Here is a 27,951-nt window from a genome sequence, read left to right on the forward strand (position 1 = left end):
ACCCTCGTGTTCTCCAGCCCCGGCTGTCCCACGGGGTGACTGATGGCGTGACCGCGGGGGCCAGCCCTGCTGGTGGCACAGCCGGCCCGGCTAAGGACCACGGTGCTGGGACGTGGACACAGACCACCAGGACGGGGTTGCTTAAAAACCCGCTCCAGGTGCTTGCCTGGGCCCTGTCCCCCCCACGCTTCGAGCAGGGGCTCCCACGCGGCGTGGCCGGTGGCTTCGGGGCTGGCACAGCGCCAGGGCTGGGCACGTGCCGCGGCGTGGCTCCTGCTGCCGCACGCAGCGAGGCGTTAACCAGGTTATTGCTCCGCTGCGCTTGCAACCTGCGCGCGCCGTTATTATTATTATTATTATTATTATTATTATTATTATTATTATTAGCAAATTACACGGCGCAGTGCGAGGGGCTCGGCGGGCGGGCGGCCTGCTGGGGGGAGGCTGGGCCCCCGGGGCTGCACCCGTCCCAGGGCTGTCCCGGTACCCCGGGGCGGTCCCGGTACCCCGACACTTACCGGGCGGCAGCGTGGCCACGGGCAGGGGCGGGTGATGGGTCCCAGGGTGCCCCCGCCGCCCCCGGGGTGCCCCAGGGGGATGCCCACGGGTGGGTACCCCCCACCCCAGTGCCAGCCCAGCACCGCGGGGCAGAGCCCACACCGTGAGCCCCGCCGGCGGCAGCCCCCGGCCCGCCGCTCCCCCGCCCCCGCCGCGCTCGGGGCCGGGGGTCCCGGGGTGCCGGGAGGCGGCGGCAGAGCCGCACCGGAGCCATCTTGCGCCGCCGCCGCCCGCTCTGGCTCCCGGGGAAAATCCACCGCCGTGTCTTGGCTGCGCCGCCGCGGCGGCCCCGCTCCGCTCCGCACCGATCCGCACCGCTCCGCGCCGCTCCGCACCGCTCCGCGCCCACCCGCGCTGCACTGCGGGGCCGCCGCCACTCGCATGCTGCCGCCCGCCGCGCTCCCACGCGCGGGGCGCCGGCCCGGGCCGCGCCGGGACCAGCCGAGCCCAACCGAGCCGCGTCGGGACCCGCCGGGCCGGGAGCCGCCGGGCAGCGGCCGGAGGATGTAGGCGGCGGGAGCGGGGTAAGAGCGGCGGGGGCGGCGGGGGCCGGTGCCGCGGTGCTGCCGCCCGGGGCATCGCGGGGCGGGCGGGGGCCCCGGTCCCGGGGGATTCCGCCGTGCCCAGCGCGGGGGGGGGCTCTCCCCGACGGGGCGCCGGGGCCGTGCGGGACAGGGCCCGGGGGGACGGGACGTGTCGCCCGGGGACCCATCCATCGCCGCCGAGCGGGTGCCGGGGGGGGAGCCGGGGGAGGTGGCAAGATGGCTGGGGGCGTCTCACCGGCACCGCGGTGCGCGGCTCAGCCAGCGCGGCTGGTCGGGATCCCCCGGCGGGTGCGGGAGAAGGGGTGCGGGGACCCCCCGTCTCCTGGTGCGTGAGGTGCTGGGGAGGGGGCTGAGGCTCTCAGCCCCTCCAGCCTCCCCCAGAAGGCGACATCAGCCATCCCGGCACTCTCCCGCTGTGGAGGGCTCGGGCCAGGGTTGGGCAGGCCCAGGACCCCTCCCCAGCCCGCTGGTCTCCCCCCTTGCCAGCCAAACCCCGGGGGGGGCTTGGCACTGGGTGCAGGAGCCATGTCCTGGCCAGGCCCATGGGGGTCCGGGGCTGCCGGCGGGTGCTGGGAGCTGGCACGGAGCACGAGCTGAGCTGTGACTCTCACCGTGCATCCATGGCACAGCCCAGCCTGGCAGGCAAGGAGAGCTTCTCGGTGTCTCTCTCCTCTCATCGCCTTCCTTCCCCCGGACGGTTGGGTTTTGTTGGAGGAGCCAGGCTGGTACCTCCACCCTGGGCCAAACCTGCGGAGCGAGTTGGTGCTGGGGCCGCTCGTCTCCATCCCGTGACACCCAGCCCCGCACGCCGCCTCCCTGACCTGCCTGCAGCGGGTCCCTGCCTGCTCCCCAGGCCAGGCACGAAGCCCCGAGCAGGCAGGAGAGGACAGAGCCGGGCTGTTGGGTGCTGACTGCCCCCATGGGAGTCCGGACTGGGAGCAGAAGCCCCCCTGGTGTAAATTGGGGCAGGATCCGTCCAGTAGCGCAGATTCTCCTTCAGGAAATGGATGTCATTTCCCACCTATCTCGGTTCCTTGCCCCCGTACTCCCACTGTCCTCCCGCACGCGTCCGCAGCTCCCAGCCCTCGGGGACCCGTCTGCTGGGGGATGGAGGGGGGGGATGGCCACTGGGAGATGGGCACGGCCGCGCTCGGGAGGCTGGAAGGAGGCACGTCAGCCCTTTCAAAGCATCATTCAAGCACCGGCAGGGCCGAGAGGGAAAAAATAGCCATCAAAGTGACCGTGGAGCATCTGAGCTGGAGGGGCCCCTCCTGGCTGCGGGGGCGGCGAGAGCACCGGCGCAGGGCAGCGCGGGCGGGAGCTGTCGTTTGGGGCTGCCTTGAGCACTTTCACCCCACCGAGCCTGGGCGCCAGGACCGGCTCCAGGCATCCCTGCTGCGGGGAGCGGGATGACACAACCGTGGTGTCCCCATCCAGCCTGGGTGAGTTGGTGCCGAGCGCTCGGTGCCCAGACCTCCCTCCTGAGTGCCAGGGCTTGTGCCGTGGGCTGGAGAGGGCAGCGCCTTGCTGGGACCTGCAGGATGCAGAGCCCGTGCAGGAGCCCCGAGGCTGGTGGCTGCACTGGTGCGTAGGTCTCCAGGGGTCTGCCCACACGCGAGGGCAGGATGCGGCCCCGCGCTGGGGTCCCGTGCCCAGGGGGTGCTGCTGCGGCAGGGGCTGGGGCTCCAGAGCCAGGTTTTGCAGATGCTTGTGTCTCTCCGACGAGCTGATCCGAAACCCTGGATCCCACCCAGGCAGAAATTTGGATCCGGAGCCAAAGGTGACTCTTGGCCCTTGCTGCCAGCACGGGCGAAGCTAAAATCTGGATCTGAGCGGTGACGTGAGGAGCCTGGATCCGGCTCAGGAGCTGAACGTGTGGCTCGTGCTCCTTCTGCCCAACAAATTAGATTTCCTGAAATAGCCTGTTGAAGACCAGAGCCCGGCAGGGACCGAATGACAGGTCACCAGGGGTGTGGAAGCCGCACCACGGTCCTGGCTGCCTGCTTCAAGACATTGGCAGCCAGCAGTAATAGTAATATACGGTGCCATTGGCGGGCGCGCGGCGCCGGGGAGCTAAGAATAGCCGGCGAGACGTGCCGGCAGCTGGGGGCTCGCGGGGAGGGCCGGGGGCCAGGGGCGAGCGGTTGCACGTGTCCTGGGGGACATCCCGGTGATGGGGTGGATGGAGGTGGCTGCCCGCCTTCCTCACAGCCGGAGGACATCCCCACGGTGCAGGTGGCACGGGGCGCAAGGGGACAGGGATGTGCAAGAGCAGTGCCCGGTGCCGCTGACCATGCGTAGTGCCCTTCAACGTGGCCTCGGGGCTCATGGCCGTCCCCAAGAGCTGGGGGTGAAGCCTACGCTGCTGAAGTGCTCCATGGCCTTGGGATCGTGGCCGTCTTGATGGCCCCGTGACGCCCGGTCCTCCAGTGAGTGGCAGCACAGGGGGGGCCACCCCGGGATGAAGGAGAGGGCCAGACTCTGAACGCAGCACCCTGGGCTTGACTCCCAACCACAGGGCAGGATTGAGCCCCTTCTGCTCCCCCTGCTCTGCCCAGCATCCCAGGGCCCCATGACGTCGGCTGTGGGGGGACAGGGGGGACACAGCCACAATGGGCACATGAGCTGAGCTGCGGGCAGGCCAGGCTGCTCTCTGCCAGCCGCGGCGGCAGCACGTGGCAGCAGAGCAAGTGCCCATCAGATTAAGGAGAATTAATTTGTACTTTCCCCGTTTCCACAGGGCCGGGGGTGCTGCGGGCGCCCGGTGTCCCCCTCCCTCGACCAGCTGTGCTCCCACAGCTCCTGTGTCAGCACCTCTACAACCTGCCCTCAATCCTAATTGGATTCCCCCCACCCCCAGTTTACTCCTCCCCAAATGCTGGAGCGGGAAGGAGCCATGACATGGTTTCTAATCAGCTGAATTCAGATTTCTCTTGGCTGTCGTTGGAGGAGGCTTCACACAGCCTTTGTCTGGTGCTGCCCGAGCAGGGTGCTGTGGTTCCCCTTGATGCCATGGCGGCAGGCGATGCCGGTGCCCCGGGGAGCGAGCAGCTCAGCACCGCGCGCGGGGGCAGCCGGGAGACCCTACAGAAACACAGCGCTGGTTGGAGCTGGGAACTTGCAGGAGCATCACCAGCACCCACAGACCCTGGTATGGGTGGCCAGGTGGGAGCCAAAGCTGGTGGCCGGCAGGCGGTGGGGCTGCTGCGCGGTGTGGCGGTGCTGTGCCGGCGGTGCTGTGCCGGCGGTGCTGTGCCGGCGGTGCCAGCTGCTCCTGGCAAGCACAGAGCGCTGCTGCTACTGTTTTCCTGGGGCTTGTTCGTTGCTCCACAGGGCCGGGCGGCTGGTGCGGGAGCTGGGCACCGTGCCCCACGTGCCCGTCCTGGCACAGCTCCGCTGCGGCCGGTGCACTGCTGGGGTTGGCTCCTTCCCCAGCACCCGGACCTCGTCGGCAGCAAGTTGTGGCTCTGAGCAAAGCCAGGGGATGCAAACACTTCCCAGCGCTGCCAAGCCCCAATTAATAGCCTGTGAATCATGATGCCGTTGGAAGAGCAGATGTTTGTAGCGTGGTTGCCAGCGCTCGGTGTTTCACCAACGGTCTGTTTGGCCTTAAACCGGCGGCCTCGGGCGACAGGCGGTGGCAGGAGCCTCGCTGCCTGCCTGGCCCTCTCCCTTGGCAGGGCCAGGAGGTGTTTGGGCTGGGGATTAGCTGAAGTTTTTGGTGGGCAGAGCGGAGCAGGAGAACAGCCTGTCCGTGGGCGTGTGGGGGTGCCGCTTCGGAGGGAGAGGACTGCGAAAGCTGAAGGTACCGAATCCTGGCGTGGTGCCCAGCGGGGGACCTGCCACTGTCCCATCCCCAGCGCTGTGGCCTCAGCCTGGGGCAGCCCCATCTCCCCAGGGAACGGGAGGGGCTGTGGCGGGACTGGGAGACCCTTGGTTTGGGGATGGTGAACTGGTGGTTACTGGGGATACGCTGCACGTCTTGGATGTGGCTGTCCCTGCCGTGATGGTGTCCCCAGCCAGCGGGTCGGGGCGAGACCCCGTGGTGGTTGTTGCACCCTGGGTCAGTGTCATCAACGTTGTTGGTCAGCCGAGCTGAGGGGTGGTCTCAGCGTTTCATGTCATGACACGCGTCTGCTCTGGGCTCCCTCGGGCCCACTCTGGGTGGGGGCAGTGGGCTCAGCCCCATGCTGGGTGCTGGTGGGCGCTGGGGGTGTGCGGGGGGCTGCGCGTAGGTACCTGCGGGGTGCAGAGTGAGTGGGTGGGCGGCGGGGGGGCTTGGGGACGCCGCGGCGTGGGAGCAGTGGGGGTGCGGGGTGCCCAGCGCTGTGGCGGTGCGGGAGCAGCGGGGCGTCCGTCGGGGCCGCGTGTCCGCCCGTCCGTCCGTCCGCACGCACGGCGATGCAGCGGGGCGGTGCAGCGGGGCGGTGCGTGGGCGTGCGGGCGCTGCCGGCGTGGGCAGCTCCTTCCCGGGGGTGCGGGGCTGTGCGCGGGGGTGGCCGGAGCGCGCCGGGGACGCGCGTGGGTGTGTCCCGAGCGCGCGGGGGCGCCGGCTCCGCCACCGCCTCTCGCCGGCTGGAAGGTGCCGGTGGCGGCCCAGGCACCGGGAGCGTGGCCACCGCCGTGCTGCCGCGGGTGGCCGTGACCCCGGCCGGGCCAGTGGCCGCGGCATGGGCAGCCCGCGGGGATTTCGCAGGAGAAGAGCGAACCCGGCCGCCGCGCCGCTCCCGTCCCCCGGCTCCTACCGAGCCCAGAGCGGCAACTTCATGGCTCGGCAGTAGCGGCGAGTAGGGTGAGTGGGGCGGCGGGGGCGAGGGGAGCGGGTCTGGGGGCAGGGGGGGTCTGTGCCTCGCAGAGCCCCTCTCCCAGGGGAGCCCCGCTTTGTGCCCGGAGGGGCCGGTGCAGAGGATGCGCTGGGGGGGAGCCGAGTCCCCCCAGGCCGGGCAGAGTGGGAGCCCCCAGGCACTGCACCCCCGCAGAGCCGCTCCTAACCCTTTCCTGGCCGAATCCTTCTCCCTGGCAGCCACCTCCTCGTCTCGGTGTGCAGCATATGGCTCCCGGCCAGCCCTCGCCCAGACAAGCCTCGGCGCAGCCTTGGAGCTCGCCCGGCCGGGCCGGGGAGCTCCCAGCCCGGAGGTCTCTCCTCCCTTTCCCCGCAGCCCTGCGCCGGGCTGGGGCCGGGGGCTGCGGGCGCTGGGGCTGTGCACGCTGTGAGTCGCACCCAGGGCTGTGCCTGCGCTGGGCTCACCCTTGGGGACACGGTGCACTCAGCCCTGGGGACACGGTGGTCTCAGTGTGGGCGTTTTCTCAGGAGGAGGGAGGTGAGACCCCGTTGCTCCTGGCCCAGCTCTGCATGGGGCCATGCTGCGCTGGCTGTCCCCGAGCTGGGGGGCCTTGGCCGGTTTCAGGCGTAAGGAGGGAGCGGGCTGTGTGTGGGAGGCTTTGCTGCATGCTCAGAGCTGGGGGGACATACTGGCCTTGCCCAAGCCCCCCGGGGAGTGGGTGTTTGTTTGGCCACCCGTTGTGTCCTGCAGGGATTTTCCTGCCCCGGTGCAGAGCCAGGAGCAGAGTCCCAGGGTGGCCGGGTCGAGCGTGTCCCAGCAGCGTGGGGAGCAGGGCAGGGCTGCGCCTCCGTGTGTGCGAGGGATGGGGTCCCCTCTGTGCTGTCGGTGTGCTGGGCCATGGATGGAGCCGGGGAGCCCCGGGTCTGTCTGCCTGCCAGACGACCCCGTTGCCGGCGAGCGGCACAGCCGGTGCTGACATCTGTGCTTCGAGCCCTGCCTGTCTTCGGTTTGCTCCTTGGCATAATCACGGTGGCAGTCGGGTCCCTCCGTGCCTTTCCATGAGATGAATCTGTATTCTCTGGTGTGTTTTCTTGGAGGGGAAACTGAGGCAGGAGGAGGGAAGTAGCAGAGCCCTCACCAGATCCCTGCCATCCTCAGGCTCGGTCCCACGCCTCACCTCGGGTTGTTTTTCTCTGCCAAGTGATGCCAAGAGCCGGGGGGGAAACGAGGGCGTCCCAGGACACAGCCCACGGACATCCTGGAGCCGCCCGGCTCCTCCTGTCGCCGCCTGGCGCGTCCCTGCCCTGGGGCGGCTGGCTGCAAAGGTGCTACGGGGCGGCACGGTGGCGCTGCGGCAGTGGTGGCCACAGCGGCAGTGGTGGCCACGGGGGCAGTGGTGGCCACGGGGGCAGTGGTGCACATAGTGGCAGTGGTGGCCACAGGGGCAGTGGCGGCCACAGCGGCAGCGGTGGCCATAGCGGCAGTGGTGGCCAGAGTGGCCGTGGTGGTGGCCACGGCAGCGGCGTGGTGCTGGCCATGGTGCTGGCCGCGGTGGCCGCGGGGGCGGGAGGGCGCTGTCCGCGGTGCTGATCGCCCCACGCCGGTGGCCGGAAGGGACAACGGGCAGCGTGTCCCGGCCCCTCGGTCCCCCAGGGGGTGCGATGGGCGCTGGGGCTCGGGGTGCCCCCACTCCCCTGGGGACGTCCCAGCCCACCACTCGGCCTTTGACACGCGGCAGCTCCAGACCGGGCCGTCAGGACGGGCAGCTGCTCATGGCCGTGCCGCCACCCCACGCCCTGCCTGCCGGGCGCTGTGATGGCCCCGCTGCGCAGGTCGGGTGGGGACCAGGTGCCACGAGTCGGGCTGGCGAGCAGGGCAGGGCAGAGCGGGCCACCTGGGGACACAGGCCACCAAGGCTCCATCACGCCCTGCCGGGTTTGGGGCAGGCTGGAGGGGTGCTGCTGGCTCTGCTCGGGGCAGCCGGGTGGGCACAGGGCGGCCGATGTGGCACACCCCGGGGCAGCACTGCTGGGTGGGGACACCTCTGCCCCCGGAGCCGTGTCCCCGACCATGGTGCTGGTATCAGAGCTCCCAGCACAAAATGTCAAACCATGCAAATGAGGCTGCGGGAGCGGCTGATTGAAGGGCCCTGCCCCGCCTTGGAGTTGCAATCAAATATGCAAATGGCTCCCGGGGAGGCTAGTGAAGGCTATTAATAGCGGCAGATGAGGCTGTGAGAAAGCATGGTGTTCCTTGAGAGGGTGAGGCTGGGGGCTGAGCTGGCTCTGCTCGTCCCTCTGCCCTGCGTGTGCCACCCAGGCAGGCACCCACCTCCCTGCCGATGCCCCAGATGGTGGTGGATGGTCCCTGCGGGGAGCACATGGGCACCAGGTATTGTTTTGGTTGCCACGACCCTTTGCAGGGTGGGTGCTGCCCGCGTGCCTGCCCTCCTGCTCGGTGTCCTGCGTGAATGGTGCTTGTCTCCGTGCCGAACAGCTGGGAAACCCCGCGGGGAAATCACAGCCACTGCAAACGCCGAGCTGAGATTTTCCCCATGGGGAGCTGAACCACGAACAAGGAGGAATTAGGTACTCGGGGGGGCTCTGGGGCTGCTGGGGGGGTTGCTGTGAACTGTGTCCCAACCGGGTGGCAAGGGGCTGGGGTGGCCCGGTCCGGCGCGGGGAGCTTGGCCGTCACCGTTCTGGCGTAGGGAAGGAGGAGGAGGGGGCTGGGGAGGGCTCCTCCTGGCCCCCCATCCTTCACCCTCCACTTCTGTCTCCCCTTCTCTCTCTGGTTTCCTTCTGTCACCATCGAGGCAGAGGTCATCCCTCTCCTGCCAGCTCCAGTGCGAGCACGAGGCTGGTTCCCACCGTGGCGCTGGCGGGGACCTCGCTGTCCCCAGTGTCCCCAGCCGGTGCGGGGGGTGGGTGGGTGCACCTGGGCCCCCACCACAGCCTCTCTGCCCCGTCTCACGGGTTCCAGGAGCTGGGAACCACCTGACCTTTTTAGAAAATTGTGGAAGTAAGGCTGGAGACAACAGTAACTAATTATTTAAAATCTGAAACTGGAATAATTAGCCCAATTAACAGTCTCAGGTGATGTCTTATTCCATCTGATAACGGCCTGAGGAAGAGGGAAATTAATTAACCCGTCAGCCTGACGTTTGTGGGTCACTGCCAGCACCTCGCACCCGTCCAGGTGGGAGCAGGGGTGGTTTGGGGTGCCCGTCATGCTTGGCACAGGGGGTCTGTGTCACTGGGGGGTCTTGGTGCAGGGAGCGGGTGGGGGGCTGTGGGTGAACCCAGGTGCCAGCTGGGGGAGACTGGTTGGGGCTGGTGGGTGGGGGGAGAGGTTGCCATGGCCTGAGGCCGGGGTGATGGGCAGGGGAACAGGGCTTGGCGTCCCCCGGGAACGCCACCAGCGCAGGTTCGTTAGCGAGGCGGCAGCTGTAGGCCTTTAAGGTTGCTGTGGAAACGGTGGTGCTCGTTACCGGGAGAAGCCTCCTGCTTCCCAGGCGGGGCCCCCCATCGCTGCGGGGGGGGGGGGGACCCTCGCCCCGGACACCTGGGGCTGCGCAGACCCCCGTGTCCCGGGGAGGGACATGGCAAGGCCACGGCCGTGCACACGCGGGCGGGTGGTGTTGGCTGTGCAGTTCCCTGCGGGCCAGGTCCCCTCCCTGTCCCCTCTGACACGGACCCCCCAGCCCCTGGTTTGTCCTTGGCGTGGCCGGTGGTGCCAGGCAGGGCTGCACACGCATGAACACGCATGTACCCCTGCACAGCGCAGGGTGCCAGCGTGTGCACCTCCCTGGCAGCGCAGCCGTGCCCCCGCACCCCCTCGGGACCCCTCACACCTCCGGGGGCCCGCAGCCGTGCACACCACTGGCGCGGGAGCATGCCCGTGTGCACGTGTACCTGCCTGCACCCCAGCCTGGCACCGGGACGCGGTGCCACGCTGCCTGCCCTCCCCGGCACAGCGCGGCACGGGGACCACGGGGCGCAGAGCGTGCCGAGGCAGAGCCCTCGGCCACAGCCCCGCGGGCGGCTCGGTGAGGCCTCGGTGCTGCTCTCAGCTCTTGGAGTTTTAATGAGGTAAATTGTATAAAAAGCTCCGTTTGCCCTAAATGCCCATCCCTGCGTGAAGCTGCTGCGGCGCAGCCCGGGCCCACCCCGGGAGCTGGGCAGGGGGCTGCGGGGCCAGGCACATGTGCCCGGGCTGGGCACGTGGCGGTGGCAGGAGGAGGATGAAGGCGTTTTAGCACATTTAGAATCATTTCCCTCCTCCCCTCCCAAGTTTACAGCTTACCTCAGCGGCTTATCAGCCTCCAATCTCATTAAATCAGGCAAATTGTAGCATCTGATATTTTATGGAGATTAAGGTGTGCGCCCAGACTCTATAATTATCAGCAAAGATGTATTTACAATACCTTGTTGCTAGTAAACAAAAAATAACTTCAGATCAAAGCGCTTTTACAGGGAAATATCTCTGCTGATAGAGCCCTGCTGCGGCGCGCGGTGGGGAGGCGTCGGTGCTGCCCGGGATGGGTGGGCATGGCGGGGGGACACACGTCGGTGCTGCCCGGGATGGGTGGGCATGGCGGGGGGACACACGTCGGTGCTGCCCGGGATGGGTGGGCATTGAGGGGGGGACACGCGAGGGGCGGTTTGGGGATGGCCCCGGTCCCCTGTGGCTGCTGTGAGTCCTGTGTGCTGCTCTGTGCCTGGGTCTCCCTTGCTGGCATCTCCCACGGGTGCCCGCTGGCACCCACTGCTCCTGCCAGGCTGGGGGATTTCCACCCCGGAGAACTCCCCACGCTCCTGCTGACGCAGGGCTGGGATTTATCGGCGTGAGCGGCGGCGGTAGCGCCTTGCCCCTTGATTTTTCACCGCGGTGAGAGTGCTGCAGATTACCGATGCGATGACGCTGGTTTATTGCTGCCTGAAGTGGATTTATCTGCGCGGCGGGGCACGGGCTCCTCGCCGGTGTAAATCACCGCGGCCGCCACGAGCCCGAGCACGGTGGTGCCTCCCCGGGGCCGGGGCGTTCCGGCCTCCCCGGGGGGTTCGTGGCTGGGTTTCCCACGGGGCCGTACGCCGCACACCCCGGCTTGGCTGCCCGGTGGTGGGCATGGGCATCCCTTCTCCATCTCACTCTCCTGCCCACTGAAATGAGAATAAAACGGTGATAAAGCCACAGACGTCCTCCGGAAAGGGCTCTGAGGCAGATGAAAAGCCCTACTTAAGAGTGAGGCCATTATTATTAATAACTCGGAGCGAGGCTGTAAATTCAGCCGACACAGCTATTATGGGAAATGAACCCGCTCCCGGGCTGGATCCAGGGCTGCTGGGTGTGGGACAGGGATGGGGACGGGAGAGCGGGGCCGGGCGGCTGCTGGCTGGGTCGTGTCCGCAGCCATGGGGGCAGCAGGGCCGGCGGGGGCAAAACCTCTTGGCAGACGCCAGCTGCATCTGGGCTCACTGGGATGATTTCGTGGCTTTTCGGGGCAGGTTGGAGGTGTGAGGGAGGGGACCTGGAGCATGGGTCCCCCCGGCAGGAAAGGAGGGGGCTGAGGTTTGCAACAAGGCTGAGGCCTGGCTGAAGCTCGGGACAGGGGTGATGCAGGCTGCGAGGAGCGTGGCAGGGGCTGGCGCCAGGGCTGGGCGTGGGAAGAGGGGCCACGGTGCTGCAGGTGGCACGGGACCGGGCTGGGCAGGACCCGCCGTGACCGTCCTGGTGCAGGCTGGCTGTGCCCGTCCATCCACGGCAATATTACACCTTGGCAAAGGTTACATTAAAACAAAAATAACCCGATGCCGTTCGACACCCGGCGCCTGCAGCCAGGTCAGCAGAAGGCGGAGAGCTGCTGCGGCTCCCACTCCATGGGGATAACTTTACCTCGGGCATTGCCACCCCACGAGCGGGGCAGCCCTGGGGCCAGCGGGGTGCGGGTACCCAGGATGGCAGAGCTGGGTGTGGGGCTGCGCAGGGGGGTCCTGTGGGGCGCTGGGGCTGCGGCCATGGGCTCATGGTGCTGCCTGCGCCTGGCTCGGGAGCTTCTGCTGGGGAACGAGCTTTGATATAAATATCTTTTTGCTCAGCACACGACCTACTTTCCAGACAATGCCATTAGCCTCCTGACTCCCTCGTTCATCTTCCGCCGTCCTCCCCCAGCCCGCCCCGCGGCGGCACCCGCTCCGGCGCTGCACGCCCGGCCATGGTGCGGAGAGGCAGGATGGGCACCCGGCTCAGTGGCACCATGGGGACCCCGTGCTGGGGCTTGGGGCCAGCCGCAGCCCTGTCCCCATGGCTGGTGGGGAGCTCGTGCTGCCTGGCCTCTGTCCCTGCTCTGGCCTTGCAGGGGGTGGCCGGGGCCCCTCTGGGTTTTCTCCACCCCGTCCCGGAGGGTGCTCAGCTCTGTCATCCTTTCCCGCTGCGTCTAGCCCTGTTCCCTGGCACAGTCCGTGCCCTGGCTGTGGCCTCGTACGGGGACAGCCTCGTTGGGGACATCCTCGTCCAGGGACAGCCTTGTTGGGGACATCCCCGTCGGGGCAGGATGGGAGCGCGGCGAAGCAGGCAGCAGACAAGCGCTGGCTCCGGGCTGGCCCATGGGCAGCGTGAGGGGGCCTGGGCCCCTCCTGAGCCCCCCCGGAGCATCCCTGGTGTTGGGGACACGCACGTGGTTCATCCGGGGACGATCCCGTGGGAGCTCCCACGTGGCAGCCGAGTCTGTGCTGCACAGTTGGCAGCTGGCGAGCGGCTGGTGGGATTAGGGGCAGGTTGGGGCAGGGGGTGTCTGGCCCCACCGGCGCAGGGCTGCCCAGCCCCCCCGATCTCTGGTGACAGCCCCGGCGTTGGTTTTCCCCCGAGAGCTGGAAATGCCTCCCCGGGAGGCAGCGCGGCCCCTGCGCCCACTGCCCGCACACCTCTGCATGCCCATGGGGCCAAGCCCCCACTTCTCCCCTGCAGCTAAAATTAAATATTCAATTTGTATTGCTGGAAAATCCCGTAAATCTCTTTTATCTCCAAGCTCTTGTAGCAGGACTATCGGTGGTGTAATCTCCACGGGGGCCCGTCCCGCCACCCTTCACAGCTCCCCGGCTCCCACCGTGCTCCTCTTTCCCCGTGTCTCCCCATGGGATGCTTCGGAGGCTGGTGGCAGCGTGGCACCCCGGTGCCCAGAGCACCCCATGGCACCCGCCCTGCCTACGCTGCCCGCTGCGGGGTCAGGGCACGCACTGTCCCCACGCTGTGTGTGATGGGGATGCCAGCGTCTGGGTGACCAACATGGTCCCGCCAGAGTGGCCCCCATCCCCGCCGTGCCCCTGGCATGCCAGCTGTGTACCCCCCCTTGCTCTGCCCCCGCGCTAAGAGCATTGTGCAGAATTATGTATTTAAATATTTAGGTTTTCATCAGCTTTGCGAATTAAGCCCATCCATTAAAGCGGCAGGTTGGGTCCTCCCTGGCGAGCTGGGCTGCGCCGTGCCCCGGGGTCCATGTGCCTGTCCCAGCCCTGGCCCCAGGGTGCCCCGGGGGTGGGGTGCAGCCTGGGAATGGGGCGCTGTGCCCCAGAGCATCCCTGCGGCCCCGCTGTGGGAAGGGCCGTGGGATGGGACGGTGTTGCAAAGGGAACCGGTTGGGATGGGCGTTATTTGAGGGTGCCAGGGAAAGCGGGGCGCGGAGAAATGCCAGTGGCAGGTGGGAGCCCTGGCACAGCCAAGCGCCGGTGGGAGCCGGGGATGGAAGGGCCAGCGTGCCCAGGGGCTTGGTGGGGATAAACAGGGGACAGCCAGAGGTTGTCACTGCTGCCACCCTTGGCGCTAACGCCATGCTGCCCCGAGCTGGCCAAAGCAGCTTTGGAGTGATCCCGGCTTAAGACATCACACCGCGTGGCCGGGAGATAAGTGGCTTCTTAAGCCCCGTCAGCACGGGCTGCCCTGCCAAGGGAGCGGGCTGCGAGCGTGTGGGAGGGCGAAGCGGGGGGGCACGATGACACGGGGGTCATTGGTACTGCTGACAGCGGGCACCCTGGCACAGCTGGCAGCGCTGGGGGGGGCTGCAATGGCCCCCAGGTGCCTGGAAAAGGTCCTCCAGTGGGGGCAGGTCTAACTCCCAGGGGATGCCCAGAGCCCACTGCCCGCCTGGGGCTCCGGTGGGCACTGGGGCAAGGTGCCCGGTGGGGACGTGGGCAGAACCCCCAGAGCGAGCCAGCGCGGGGAGATGTCCCTGCTCGTCCCGTCCCTTTGCTGCAGGTGAATATCAGGTGCATTGGTCTCCTGTTGACTCTCCATCCCACTGGGCTCCCCAGGGTCACCTGCACGTCCCCCCTTCCCACCAAGGCTGGAGGGGCACCGGGGCACTCTGGTCCTTGGCAGCGCGGGCAGATGTCGAGTGCATCCGTGGGAGGGAAGCTGTCCGTGGCCATCACCAGGGATGGGTGCTCATCCGTGCGGCGCAGCGTCCATGAACCCCACACCAGCTGGCGTGGGCTGGGGTCCCCGCGGCCCTGCCTGGCCTGGGGGTCCCACCAGGGTGGTCTCCCAATTCAGTCGGCTGTGCTCCTGCAGCTCTGGGCGTGGGGTCCCACCGCTGGCAGTTGGGTCCCTGTGTGCCGTGTCCCGTGGGCAGGGTGAGCATCGCTGCGGGGCCGAGGGGGCCGGAGGTGCCTGTGCCTCGGGGCAGCTCACCCCTGCCAGCCCTGCCTCTGCCCGCGCCCGCTCGGGGGATGCTGGCACGGCCCCTTCCCTGTGCCACCTCTTCTCAGCCAACTCCTTTGCGGGCGCTGGCTGCCGGCCCTGGCCGCTCCCGGCTCGTACAGAGCTTTTGAAGAAGTGGCTCCTCCGCCAAGATCCGCACTTGGGCTTTGCCAGGATGGAGCGCCAGGCTCCCTTCTCCGCGCGCTTTGCCCCGGCAGCCCCGGCACAGGAGCGTGGCTCTTGCCCTGGGGAAATCGGCTCTGGGGACCGGGGCGTCTGGGCAGGCAGTGCTGGGCTGCGTGTGCTGTGCGGGGCTGGGGGTCCCGCTGCCCCCACGGCGACAGCGGCCGGAGGCACCTGCGCTGCGGCGGGGAGTCCCGGTGCTGGCGGCTGTGCCGGGATCCCTGGCAGCTGGGGCGCGTCGTGGCCGTATTTCCTCGCTCTGCTCCAGGAGTAATTGCTCAGATGGGGACTTGGGGCAACTCCCATCCCTCTCCCGGCATGGTAATGAGTCAAGAAGACTCAAAGACAAATGGCTCATTAAGAAGCAGTGCTGCATTGCAGGATTTTTCATCCCACCAACCGCTGCATCAGCAGAGGCAGCACCTCTCGCGCTCGCTCTCCCCAGCCCTGGAGAAGGAGCTGTCAGGGAGCCGGGGCTGGTGCCAAAATTAATCATGTGCTTAATAACCTGCCCCTCCCGTCGAACGGGCTGTCCTCGGCCTCCCCGCGCGTGGAGCGGGGCGGCAGCGCTGGGCTCGAGCCCTGGGCACCGCGGGTTTGGTGCCTGGGAAGTGCCTGCGCTCGGCGAGGAGGGATGTGGCAGGGCAGGGCTGAGCCAGGGGAGATGCCCCCCGGCATCAGGGTGCCAGGGCCCCCCCAGCCCGGCTCCATCAGGGTGCCAGGGCCCCCCCAGCCCGGCTCCATCGGGGTGCCAGGGTCCCCCAGCCCAGCTCCATCGGGGTGCCAGCTGGCTGTGCTGGGCAGTGTGATGCTGCCGGCCGCTCTCGGCGGCCTCGGTAAACACTTCTCGCTCTGCTCACATTTGCAGTTCTTGAGCTGGTATTTGTCCTTCATGACTTTTAAAAAATCTCGCCTCATCCCTTATGTACCGCGGCGGCCGGTTGGTTCTGCCCCTCGTAACCCTCTCTGGGCAGCGCCCGCCTGCTGCCCGCTCACGTGTCTTTTGTTAACAGTGATTGGCTTTGATTTCCTGATCGCACTGGGGATGTTGGCTGTGATCTTTGCGTCCTGCTCACTCTGCTTCCCCTTCTTCCCCTTCCCCTTCCCAGCCGTTACCTACTGGGATGACGACCCTCTCCCTAACGACACTCTCTTCCCTGCCCCGCACAGCTAATGACCCATCGCTGAGCTGCTTTCAGCTAATTCAACTTCTAAGAAAATAATGACTCGGTGCAGAATTATGTACTAAATTAGGCGATCTCTTACTAAGCCCCTCTTTTTTTTTTTCCCAGGCTGAGTAAATTTTACTAATACAGCCTAATAAAATAACAGAGCAATTAGTAATAAAATAAAATGTTTGCTTTCTACAACCCTTCTCGCTCACAATGAGTTGGGAAAAGGTAAATAGATTAAAAGCGCGGTGGAAACAACCTGGCAGTATTCCATATTTATTTTCTTCCAACGACCGTAGATCAAATTTGCTCAGCTCCTAAGTGGGAAGGACACTTTATGGGTTTTTTTTCGCAGGCTCCAGCTCGTGTGCGGCGCCGGGTGCTCACGCTGCGTGTTTGTTCTCTCCTGCTTTCATCCCCAGCCATAAAGATCCCCAGCAGGACCCGCGCTGCCAAAACCTCGTGCTAATTTGCAAAGCAGAACGGGCCGAGCTCGCGCCGCTGCCGGGCCCGCGGCTGGGAAAGGATCCCTTTGCTCGCGCCGGAGAGCCGGGCTGGCGGGAGGGGGCTTTGTGGAGCATATGGCCGGGTCCAGAGCAAATCAAAGTCGATGGCGAGGCGGCCACTGGGCCGGCTCTGGTGCCCGCTGGCAGGGAATTGCATAAGAGGATGGGGCTGGGGATGGTTTTGGGGCTAAGCTGGGCGAAACACGTGTCCGCGGCCGTGCGGAGCCTGCGGGGCAGCCTTGGGGCAGGAGGGAAGGCTGGGCGGCTAAAAAAATACACAGGGAGTGGGGTCAGGCTGGTTTTGGGGAGGAACACCCTTGCTCTTCCTCCCTGGGCTCCATCCCTCTCGTGTTGCCCCCCCCAGAGCCTGCTGCCCCCGGGAGACACTGCACCGAGGAGCCGCCGCCGGCCGGGGCCATGAGGACAGCATCCCCCTGAGCACGGGGCGGTAAGTGCCGGCGTCCCAGCACGCGGGGGCTGCTTGGGGAGGGCGAGGGGCCAGGACCCCCCAGGTGCAGGGCTGTCTACCCCAGCTCTTGAGGTTTGACCTGGAAATCTTGGAAAACTCGCTCTGCTCTGCACCGGGGCAGTTTGTGGGACCCAGACGTTGCGGTGGGGTTTTGCTGTCCCGTCACCTCCCTGCCAGTGGTCCTGGAGCTGGAGGAAAGCTGGGGGGACCCTGGGTGCCATGGGGTCTCCGGGGGGTTCAGGATCCTGCTGGGGCTGCCCTGGGTCCCCATAGCTGTGGGCCTTGGCAGAGATCTCGCCAGGCGGCTGCTGGGAAGCAGAACCACCTCTGCCAAGAGCCCCTGGGGGAAATTAAGCGAGGGGGCTGAATTTTGGCATGTCCTGCAGCGCTGGGGGGCCATGGGCCCCTCTCCTCCCTGCGCTGACCCTCGTGGCAGGGGGACACTCGGTGGGAGCAGACGTCAGAGGGAAGGTGGTGGTGGGGGAATCGTCGGTGGGAGTTTCTCCAGGCTTTGGATGCCATAAAGGCAAGAAGTGAGTTATTTGTAATGGTAATTACACTCTTCCAGTTTATCCTAGCACATAATTGTGTGGGCGGTAGGTTCCCACTGGTGGTAATTACCCTGGTGTTAAATGGCACCAAATTCACCCGGGCTGGGTTTTTCCCCCCCGTTTTGTGTCTGCGGTTTGGTGGCACAAATCCCCTCCTTCCCGCGGGGTGAGCGGCGCTCAGTGGGACGCAGCTCTGGCTCTCACACGGCCGTCTGCCCGTGAGCTGCGCTGGGCAGGGGAGAGGAGGGGGCTCGGTGGCTTCTCCTGCCCTCTGCATGTGGCCATCCCTGTGGGGACGTGGGGACATGGGACGGGGACCCCGAGCCATGCTGCTGGTGCTGAGACCCACAGGATTGCTCCCGACCCCTTCCCCATCCCCAGGGTGCCTGCAGGGGGACTGGCTGGTCCCTGGCCAGGGTGCAGGCACTTGGGTGGCTTTGGTGAGCTGGTTCTTGCTGGGACGTAGCATCCTTCACCGTGGCGTGTCCCCATCCCCTGCCATTGCCCCTGCTCCAGCACCGCCTGCGGCTGCGGGAGAGCTGCGGTGCCGCCTCGCCGGTGCGGCGGTGGGGCCCGGCTTTGTTTAATTCCTCCACTTGCTGAGCACAAAAGCCTGCCGGGCTCGTGGTGACGGGCTGCTCAGCTATTTTGACTCCTTCTTCCCACCGCAGCAGCAATATTTGGATCAGCTGGGAGCTTCCCTCCCTGAGTGGGAGATGATAGCTCAGTCCGCGGAGGCAGAGCCGGGGCTGGGAGCTTGTCTGTCCATCCGTCCGTCCATCCTGCTGCCGATAGCCAGCTTGATGCCAGGGCAGGGGAGGCAGCCCCCTCCCACACTGCTGTGCCCGCTCCTCGTAGCAGCTCTCTCGGGAGAGGCATTTCTTTTTGTACCAGGCTGCAGCATCCTTCGGGTAAGATGCAGCAATTAGGGAGCCTCGTTAGAGCAGGAGCGTGATTTTGTGGGCGGGGGGGAGAGGCGCAGGACGGAGCCACCCAGCCTTGAAGCCACAAAGGAAGATGGCAGCAGAGGCTCGTTAGGGCAGACGCGTTCCCTGGGCGCTGCCACGGCACCGTCTGCTGCTCGCTGCCAACACCGCCGTCGCCGCCCGCCCCCGCGCCCCTTGGGAGCCCCCAGCCCCTCTCCCCTCCCGGGGCTCCTCGGGGAGCTCACTCATCATCCCTGCACATCCCCGGCCCTCCCGGGGTCCCTCATTCCTCCTCCCAATCCGCACGTGTCCGACGGTCCCCGTGTCCCGTGGGGACCGTCCCATGGTCACCTTTCCCTGCAGCTGCTCTCAGAGACGGGCTGCGCACAGCACCCTGCCCAAATATGATAACAAGCGCATTAATGATGCCTGTTAATTAAGCAGAGCTACACTGGAGAATAAGTAATTTCCTCATTTACAGTCATACCAAAAGCAGAGCATCTGAGGAAGACAAACCTCCACAGGCGCACGCAGCCCAGCTGCTCCGGCGTCCCGGCAGCCGGCGCGGGGCTCAGCCCGGCTCGACGCCGTCCATCCCCCTGCGCCTGCGTGGGGACGCCCAGTGCCCAGCACAGCCCCCTCCGCTCCCCGGCTCTCCATGCGTGGGGGGCAGTGGGGCCGTGGGGGCGGCTGGTTGTGGGTATCCATCTGCGGGTGGGTGCAGCCAGGGCGGGCTGGATGGAGCCATCAGAGCGCGGTACCTCCCTGTCCCGCAGCAGCTCGTTAGCGGCTCTGTGAATCGCGACGGCTGAAAAACTCAGCCAGAACGGTTTTCCTAATGGAGAAACACTTCATAATATTTGGTGTCGGAGCAGAAAACACGTTGCTGGTGACGGCAGCGTGTCCTCCCTCGCCGTCTGCATCGCTGCCAGCAGCGCCTGCGCCTTCCCGCTCCGAGCGGCGGCACCGGGGTGACCCCGGGTGCTTGGCCCCGGCACTGTGCCAACCTCACCCTGTAGGGAGCCAGGTTTCTGGCACCCCAGCCCAGCTTCGCAGGGGCTCAGCTGAGGCCAGATCCTGCCCTGGGAGCTTCCCAGCCCCCTCGGTCAGTTCCCACGGGACAGCCCCAGTGTTTTGCCGGCGGCGGGGCGCAGAGGGGAGCGTGACGCTGTGCCTGTCCCTGCAGGTGAGCCCGCAGGGACGACCCTGCAGGATGCCGGGGCTATGGGGCGGGTGCTGACACCATGAAGGGCTACCATGGGGAGCGTAGCCAGGCACAGCCATCCTCCGGCCACCGCTGCCGCTGCATCCCAGAGGACTGCGAGCATCCCGCCGACTACGTCCAGCACGGCCCCGAGGGCCGCCCGCCGTACCTCCTCAGCCCCAGCGAGCCCTCTTCCCTGGAGCATCCCTACTGCCCGGCGCGGAGTCCTGGTGTGGCCGGCGAGTGCCCAGGCGGGCCCCTGAGTGAGCCGCCCTCCGCCAGCGCCAGCAGCACCTTTCCGAGGATGCACCACGTGCAGCAGCCCTACGACTCCTGCGACGAATGCATGGCGACCGCCCACCCTGCCAGCAAGATCAACCGCCTGCCCCCCACGCTGCTGGACCAGTTCGAGAAGCAGCTGCCGCTGCACCACGACGGCTTCCACACGCTGCAGTACCCGCGGGCCGGCGGCGCCGAGCCCCGCAGCGAGAGCCCCAGCCGCATCCGCCACCTCGTCCACTCCGTCCAGAAGCTCTTCGCCAAGTCCCACTCCCTGGAGGCGCCGGCCAAGCGGGACTATAACGGTGCCAAGATGGACGGCCGCGGGGACGGCTACCACCACCACCATCACCACCACCACCACCATCACCACCACCAGTCCCGCCACGGCAAGCGCAGCAAGAGCAAGGACCGCAAGGTGGACTCCCGGCACCGGTCCAAGGTGATGGGCTGGTGGAGCTCCGACGACAACCTGGACAGCGACAGCAGCTACATGGTGTCTGGCCGGCACGCCGCCGACCAGGGCACCCAGTACTGCGTGGACGCTCCCGAAAGTGCCTTCAGAGACTTGACCTTGAAGAGTCTAAAGGGCGGCGGGGAAGGAAAATGCCTGGCCTGTGCGAGCATGTCCATGTCTCTGGATGGCCAGACGCTCAAGAGGAGCGCCTGGCACACCATGACCGTCAGCCAGGCCCGGGAAGCCTACCCCAGCACCGGCGGCACCGAGAAGACCTTGATGCTTCAGGAGGCAAAGGCCAAAGACCGAGCGTACCAGTACCTGCAGGTGAGGGGCTGGGCAGGGCGGGGGGCTGCCACCCCGGGAACTGCGGCTGGAGATGCCGTGGGGCGAGCCGGGGCTGGGACCCTCCATCCCGGCAGCGCGGGGTGATGCAGAGATGCTCCAGCTCCGCTTTCTGTCCCCAACACCTGCAGCCCGTCCCCCGGGGTCTCTCTCGCTGTCCTCACCGGCAGCGCGAAGCCCCGTCTGCCGCCCCCTGCCCTGCGCCCGCTGGCTTTGGGGTCAGAGCGGCTCTGTCGGCTCGGGGCTGCCAGCAGCCCTGCGCCCGCTCCCTCCTCATGGCTTTTATCCTGCTTGCGCCTGGCCGGGTGCCACTGCCTGCCTCGTCACCAGGCTCCCTTCTAGGTCACCCCTCTTCCAATTAAAATCTAATTAACTCTTCTCTCCCTTTCCCGGGGGAAGGAGACAGGGAGCGACAATGCCACGCTGGCCAGGGGCGGGGGGCGGCTGGGGCCCCTCTCCGCCAGCAGCGGGGGCATTGGGGCAGGGTGACGGCCCCGCTGCCCTCCCCGTTGGGCAGGGGGACGCCGTCCCGCCACCGCAGCCCGGTAAGGACCCCGTGGTGCGGCGTCAGCGGCGCGCGGTGGGACCGGCAGCCACCACGTCAGCCGGGCGGCCGCGCGGGCATGGGTGGGATTTGGCCCAGCCGCGCCTGCTGGGGGGGCTGCGAGGTGGGAGCGGCTGCGGTGCCCCTGCGCGGGGCACGGGGAGCGGTGGCTGTCAGGAGGCGTCAGCTCTCCTGCCTTTAGGGGCTTTCTAGGGGGGTCGCAGCCCCCAGGGTCTGTCCCCGCAGCCCTGGGGTGCCATGGGGAGGTGAGGGGAGCCATGGTGGCACATGGGTTTGGGCTGAGCACGTGTGCCAGGCTCAGGCTGGCGTGTGCCACATGGCAGGCACGGGGCTCGGCTCCGATCCCCGCCACGGGAGCCCGGCCGCCACCTCCTCCCACGCTTGCCTCCTGCCCCAGGTGCCGCAGGACGAGTGGAGCGGGTACCCAGCGGCGGGCAAGGACGGGGAGATCCCCTGCCGGCGGATGCGCAGCGGCAGCTACATCAAGGCCATGGGCGACGAGGACAGCGCTGATTCGGACGCCAGCGCCAAAGTGTCGCCCAGGGCGGCCATGCGGCGAGACAGCTACCGCCGCTCCTCCAGCGCCGACCAGGCCAGGACCAAGTAAGGGCTGTCACCTCCTGGCCCCGTCTCAGCAGCGCGGGCGGCAGCGGGGCCGTGGGCTGGGGCTCCCCGGGAGCTGTAGCTGCTCTTGGTGGGTGCTGGGGGGGATGCGGCTGCGCTGGGTGAGGGAGAAGGGGCACGTTCAAAAGGATGTGCCCCAGTCCTGGTGGGTGACAGGCTGGCTCCTCGTCCCCAGCCCTGCTGGGGACCCCTCCAGCAGCCCCACACCGCTGGGGGACAGGTCCATACCCCCCGGACAGCGCTTTGGGGCAGGTGGGAGCAGGGCCGGCAGCGGGGGCCGGCGGGAGCATCGGTGCGGCTGCGTTTCCGAACGCTCTGCTCGGCTGTGTTGCTCTTGGTGCGATCCCCCCTTCTGTTCCCACTGTCTCTCATTAGGTTTGCAAGTAGGCACTATTCTGATTCATATATCTGTAACTGTCCCAGCTGCTGCACGCCGCCGCGAATGCTCCCACGGGGACAGGGCTACGGGCGCTCCTTCACCACCGGCCAGGTAGGGCCCTGCGGCACGGGGGGGCAGGTTGGGGCAGGAGGAGTGCTGGGTGCCCCTCGGAGCATCTCACCACCCCCAGCCTCACCCGCTGCTCTCCCCAGATCAACGACGAGCTCAACCACCAGTTCGAGGCCGTCTGCGAGTCGGTTTTCGGCGAGGTGGAGTCGCAGGCGGTGGAGGCGCTGGACCTGCCCGGCTGCTTCCGCATGCGGAGCCACAGCTACCTGCGGGCCATCCAGGCCGGCTGCTCCCAGGACGACGACTGCCTCTCGCTCTTCTCCATGGCAGCCCCCGCCGGGCCGCCCATCACCAGCAGCATCCTGAAGCCCAGCACCTGTGAGTCCCGGGGATTGGGGGGGGCTCGGCCGCGTGAGGGGCTACCACATCTCCCCACCTGCTTGCCCAGGCCCCCACCAAGGGCTGCTGCTGCCCCTGCCCCCAGCCCCGTGCAGCCCCCGGCACAGGGGTGAGCATCCCGCTCAGGGCACGAGCATCCTGCTCACGGCTCAGCCCCGGGCAGGGGGCTGCTCTGTGCCCCCAGCACCCGTCTGCCATTCCCTCCTTCCCTCCACTTCTTTCCCCCTGCTTTGCTTCCCCATCTCTGCCCCTCGCCGGGTGCCGCAGCAGCGTGGCCAGCATGGGTCCTGGGGTGGTTTCCAGTCCCTCTATGGGGATGAACTGGCCAAACGGCCCCTCTGAGCTCCAGCCTGGATCTCAGGCGCCAAAGTCCAAACCCCCGTTCCCCTGGGGCCCCGTTCGCGGTGGGAAATGAGCAAGTGTCTGTGTTTTCACGCGCCTTTTCATCCTGCGCCTCTCCCACAACAGCCTTCAGTTACAGAAAAGCTCCACCTCCCATCCCTCCAGGAACCAAAGCCAAACCCCTCATCTCCATCACGGCGCAGAGCAGCACCGAGTCCGCCCATGAGAGCTACCTGCCCGGCGAGGTCTCCCGCAGCCCCGCCTGGTCCAAAGACGCCGCCGCCCGCTGCAACTCGGCCGAGAGCCTGGAGAGCTCCAAGGTGACGGCCGTGGCCCTCGACCTGCCCCCGGTCCAGCCCCGCGCTGCTCCCAAGCCCTCCACGCTCATCATCAAGGCCATTCCCGGCCGGGAGGAGCTGCGCAGCTTGGCTCGGCAGCGCAAGTGGCGGCCCTCCATCGGCGTCCAGGTGGGCTTCACTCCTCCCTGGGGGCTCTGAGCCCACCCGAGTGGCATGCGTGACGCTGAGCCGTCGTGCCGGAGCTCGGGGCCACCCTCCAGCGCTCTCCCTCTGCCCCTCGGCAGGTCGAGGCCATCTCTGACTCGGATACGGAGAGCCGGAGCCAGAGGGAGTTCCACTCCATCGGGGTGCAGGTGGAGGAGGACAAAAGGTACCACACGGCTGGGCTGGGCTGAGACCTGCCATGTTCATTGCGCTGGGGGATTGGGTCACCCTGGGGCTCCCTGAGCTGCCCCACAGCATTTTTTCCCTCTCTCCTCTGGCTGAGGCCCCCAGAGCTCAGCACCATCCCCATCCCAGGCTGGATGCCGCCACCTGGGGCAGGATCTGGCCTTCCCTTTGCCCTTGCACCTCGCTGCTGCACTCGGACTGTGCGGGGAAGGGGCTCAGCCCCGGGGTGTGTGAACCCAGCCCAGGGCAGATGAAACCTTTGGGCTTTTCTGCAGCTAAACATGACGTTTTGGGTGAGGTGGGAGCGCCGTGTGCTGGGGCCTGCACGGCCCGCGGCGGGGAGCTCCGGCAACGAGCCCACGCAGCCCTGGTGCATGCTCTCCATCCTCGGTCCAGCGCCGGTAGCCATGGAAACGGGCTAAGAGTAGTGGGAATGAGGGACCGGCGGGTTGCGGATGCTCAGCGCTGTCCCCGTGGCCCCGAATGCTCCAGGATCCAGACCAGTGTCCCCAGCATCATCCCCTGCCTGCGATGGTGCCCGGTGGGGGGGCAGCGGGGCTGTCCTCGCTGGCTGCGGGGGTCCCCACGCGCGCTCTCGCTCTCCCCAGGCGAGCACGCTTCAAGCGCTCCAACAGCGTGACGGCGGGCGTGCAGGCGGACCTGGAGCTGGAGGGCTTCGCCGGGCTGGCCGTGGCCACCGAGGACAAAGCCCTGCAGTTCGGGCGCCCCTTCCAGCGGCACTCCTCGGAGCCCGAGTCCGGCCGGCAGTACGCCGTGTACAAGACGGTGCACACGCAGGGGCAGTGGGCGTACAGGGAGGACTACCAGCTGCAGTACGACACGGTGGAGGTGCCCCGGCGGGAGGCCTGGATGGAGAGGGGTTCCCGCAGCCTCCCCGACTCCGGCCGTGCCTCCCCCTGCCACCGCGACGGGGAATGGTTCATCAAGCTGCTGCAGGCAGAGGTGGAGAAGATGGAGGGCTGGTGCCAGCAGATGGAGAGGGAGGCGGAGGACTATGACCTGCCGGAGGAGAGTGAGTGGGGGGGGATTTGTGGGGTTGGGAGGAACTGGGGCTCCCGTGGGGCTGAGGGGCACAGCCACGGTCCTGCAGTGCTGCCACCTTGGAGCATCTGCCCTGCCAAGGCTAAAGAGGTTGGGTGGGGGCAAGAAACACTGGGAAACCCTCTGGGACTGGTGGGGTCTGGAGGAGGGGGGAGACGCCACATGGGATGTGGGAGCACTGACTGCCTGCTCTGCCCCCACCAGTCCTGGAGAAGATCCGGAGCGCCGTGGGCAGCGCCCAGCTCCTCATGTCCCAGAAGGTGCAGCAGTTTTATCGCCTCTGCCAGCAGAACATGGTGAGTGCGGGGTCAGCCGTGGCAGGCGGGGGGTCTCCTACCCTTAGCCAGTGGAAAAGGGACTTTGTAACGCCATGGGGGAGAGCTGGCCCCCAGCAGCGAGGGGTGGGACGGCCTTGTACCCGTGGGGGGACATGGATGACACCGTGTCCCTCTGTCCCCACAGGATCCCAACGCGTTCCCTGTGCCCACCTTCCAAGACCTGGCCGGCTTCTGGGACCTCCTGCAGCTCTCCATTGAGGACGTCAGCATGAAGTTCACGGAGCTCCAGCAGCTCAAGGCCAACGGGTGGAAGATCGTGGAGCCCAAGGTAAGGGCAGGGCCCTGCTGCTGGCACTTGTCCCCTGTCACCTCTCCCTCCTTCCTCCTCCCCAAGCACATCTGCGCCCAAACTGCTGCTGATGGGCTGTCGCTGGCAACTGCTTTTAGCAAATGCTTAAAAAATGAGACTAAAGAAGAGGCTGTTCCCTGCCGTGGGCAGCGCTGCCTGCAGAAGGCTGGGCAGGGTCTTGGCACAGGCAGGGCAGCGTGCCGTGGGGACAGTGTGTTGTGGGGACAGCATGCTGTGGGGACAGCGTGTCATGGGCGCCTTCACGCCCGTGCAGACGGACAAAGGACCGTGCAGCTCTGCGGTGCAGGAGGGGCACGGGCCCATCTCGCCGTGGCTTTGCCTTTGCCACCCGCGCAGCGCCGTGCATGGAGGTGCACGTGTCCCGCATGCCTGCTGGCTGTGCCAAGCTCGCCGGGACACCCGTTCTCCAGAGGTCCCCGTGCCTGCCCTGAAGCCCCCGTTGTCTGTGCAGGAGGAGAAGAAGGTGCCTCCCCCGATACCAAAGAAGCCGCCGCGCTCCAAGGTGCACCCGGTGAAGGAGCGCTCCCTGGACTCGGTGGACCGGCAGCGGCAGGAGGCCCGCAAGCGGCTCCTGGCAGCCAAGCGAGCTGCCTCCTTCCGCCAGAGCTCGGCCACCGAGAGCGCGGACAGCATCGAGATCTACATCCCCGAGGCGCAGACCCGGCTGTGACCGCAGCCTCCGCTTTTCTACCCGGACTGGACGGCGCGGCCGTAGCTCACTGTGATGGGGGCCACGGGGACACCCTGGGGCAGCTCTTGGCCCCGCTCACAGCTTCTCTCTTTTCTATCTTAGACCTTTTCGTGGATCTGACGGCGGGCGAACACAAGCCCGGTTCTGCCCCATCCCGTTGCCCCCCTGCCCGCATGCCCCTGCCAGCCTCTCCCGGGGTCTGGGGCTCTCCCTCCCTCCCTCTCCCCTCCCTGGGGCCATGTCCCAGCTCTCTGTCCCCTTCCCACTCCCCAGCCCTTCTGCACCCGCCCCCAGCCCACGTCCCAGCTGAAAGAGAGGTGACCCTCAGCCCCCAGCCCTGCCGGGCTGGAGGGGGGCTGCAGGCAGGCCCCCCACCTCTCTGTACTCAGTGCAATCCCCCAGCACAGTGGGGACGGGCCCCCAGACCCCCCCAGCCCCGCTCCCTGGCCGAGGCTTCGGGACGCAGCAGGGACAAGGGGCTCCCCCATGCTGCCACTGCCTGGCTTGGGTGCCATGGGGGTGCCGGGGCTCCTTCCCCTATATACGTATATAAATATAACCTGAGGAATAAACCAGAACCTCCGCGTGACCCCGCGCTGTGCTCTGGCTGGTGGGACGGACCAGAGCAGCAGAAGTCCCCGGTCACGGCGAGCCGCCCCGCTTCCCTCGCACGGAGCATCGCAACGCGCTTCTCCCCTTCCCGCTCAGCCCTCCTTCCCCACGGCTGTCCCTCTGTCCATCCGTCCGTCCCTCCTGCCAGCCTGGAGTCTGGGAGCATCTCTGCAGCGTGGCGCTGGCCGCGGGCGATGGTCCAGGGTGGGATCCGCTTCCCCGGTGTGCCAGTGAGGTGGTGGTGGTGGGGAGACCTGCCCGCAGCCCGTTTGCACCCGTGGGGCCGGGGACCACGCGGCTCTGCCCCGGGCTGGGCTCGGTGCCAGCAGGTGGGACAGGAGAGTGGACATGGCCGGCAGCCGCCCCTGGAGTGCAGGGCTGCTAGAGAACCCCCCGGGGGGTCACCCCTTCTCCTGAGCTCCCGGTGCCCCACGGGGGTGGAACACCCCAGGATGGGGCTGTTGTGCACCCAGTGCCCTGCGGGGCCAGGGGACACCCCGGGATGCTGCTGCTCCCCCATCGCTGCGCACAGACCCGGGGGCAGGCTGGGGGGTCCCCAAAGGTCCCCTCCAGGGCAGAGCAGTGTGGTGGGGCAGGAGGCTGCATCTGCCTCCTCCCCGGTCCTTCTCCATGCATCCTGTCATCCCGCAGTGTCCCTTTTGGTGGCAGAAGGCGGGGAGAACCCCATCCCTGTCCCCACCCCACCACGCCAGCAGCCCCACGCAGCATCACCAGCCACCTCCAGGCAGGGCCAGTGCGTCCCGGGCAGCTCTGAAATCCGCGGCCAAACCTTGCCCGGGGCCCTCGGGCAGGGCGGCGGGATCGGAGGCAGCTGGGGGAGCCCAGCTCGTGCCCCCCGTGTAGCAGAGGGGGCCGGGGCTGAGCAGGGGGACGCCTTGCTGGGGGTCCCTCGCTCCGGGGGGTCTGTCGGTGCTAAACACCTCCGGGACGGCAGCGCCCGCTCAGCCACCCACAACCCTTCCCCACCCCGCTCCCCCCCACACCCCGGATTTAGGGATGTGCCTGGGAAGGGCCCCCGGCCCCCACCCCGGCCGCGCAGTGACCGTGACACATGGCTCCCTTTTTATTGTAACGAACCGCTGCAATTAATAAAGACGACTTTGGTTACTCTGGGCCAGTGGCCACCTCCCTGCGGGGACACGGCCGGCACCGGGCTCGCCTTTTCCCCGTCTGCTGC

At 67.2% G+C, this 27,951-nt stretch overlaps 1 protein-coding gene across 2 annotated transcripts; it reads left to right on the plus strand.

The window, feature by feature from the left end:
- The first annotated feature begins 995 nt into the window (after nucleotides 1-995).
- On the plus strand, nucleotides 996-27,938 carry DLGAP3 (DLG associated protein 3). 2 transcript variants are annotated; one of them, XM_068417855.1, is made up of 12 exons: nucleotides 996-1,082; nucleotides 16,807-16,890; nucleotides 19,575-20,655; nucleotides 21,636-21,841; nucleotides 22,238-22,352; nucleotides 22,454-22,688; nucleotides 23,178-23,518; nucleotides 23,635-23,720; nucleotides 24,349-24,773; nucleotides 25,007-25,098; nucleotides 25,265-25,408; nucleotides 25,902-27,938. In XM_068417855.1, the coding sequence occupies exons 3-12, from the start codon at nucleotides 19,633-19,635 to the stop codon at nucleotides 26,118-26,120; spliced, it is 2,886 nt and encodes a 961-aa protein (XP_068273956.1). In that variant the 5' UTR covers nucleotides 996-1,082; nucleotides 16,807-16,890; nucleotides 19,575-19,632; the 3' UTR covers nucleotides 26,121-27,938. The 2 variants fall into 2 exon arrangements, with proteins under 2 accessions (XP_068273956.1, XP_068273957.1); XM_068417856.1 differs by having other exon boundaries at nucleotides 22,286-22,352.
- Nucleotides 27,939-27,951: the final 13 nt, after the last annotated feature.

The sequence above is a fragment of the Nyctibius grandis genome, chromosome 24, assembly GCF_013368605.1.
Source record: "Nyctibius grandis isolate bNycGra1 chromosome 24, bNycGra1.pri, whole genome shotgun sequence".
Classification (NCBI taxonomy): domain Eukaryota; kingdom Metazoa; phylum Chordata; class Aves; order Nyctibiiformes; family Nyctibiidae; genus Nyctibius; species Nyctibius grandis.

Coding starts and splice junctions, on each gene's coding strand:
- DLGAP3 (XM_068417855.1), top strand. CDS start 19,633: ATGAAGGGCTACCATGGGGAGCGTAGCCAGGCACAGCCATCCTCCGGC. Junction 24,774..25,006: donor CTATGACCTGCCGGAGGAGA/GTGAGTGGGGGG, acceptor TGCCCCCACCAG/TCCTGGAGAAGATCCGGAGC. Junction 25,409..25,901: donor GGAAGATCGTGGAGCCCAAG/GTAAGGGCAGGG, acceptor TTGTCTGTGCAG/GAGGAGAAGAAGGTGCCTCC.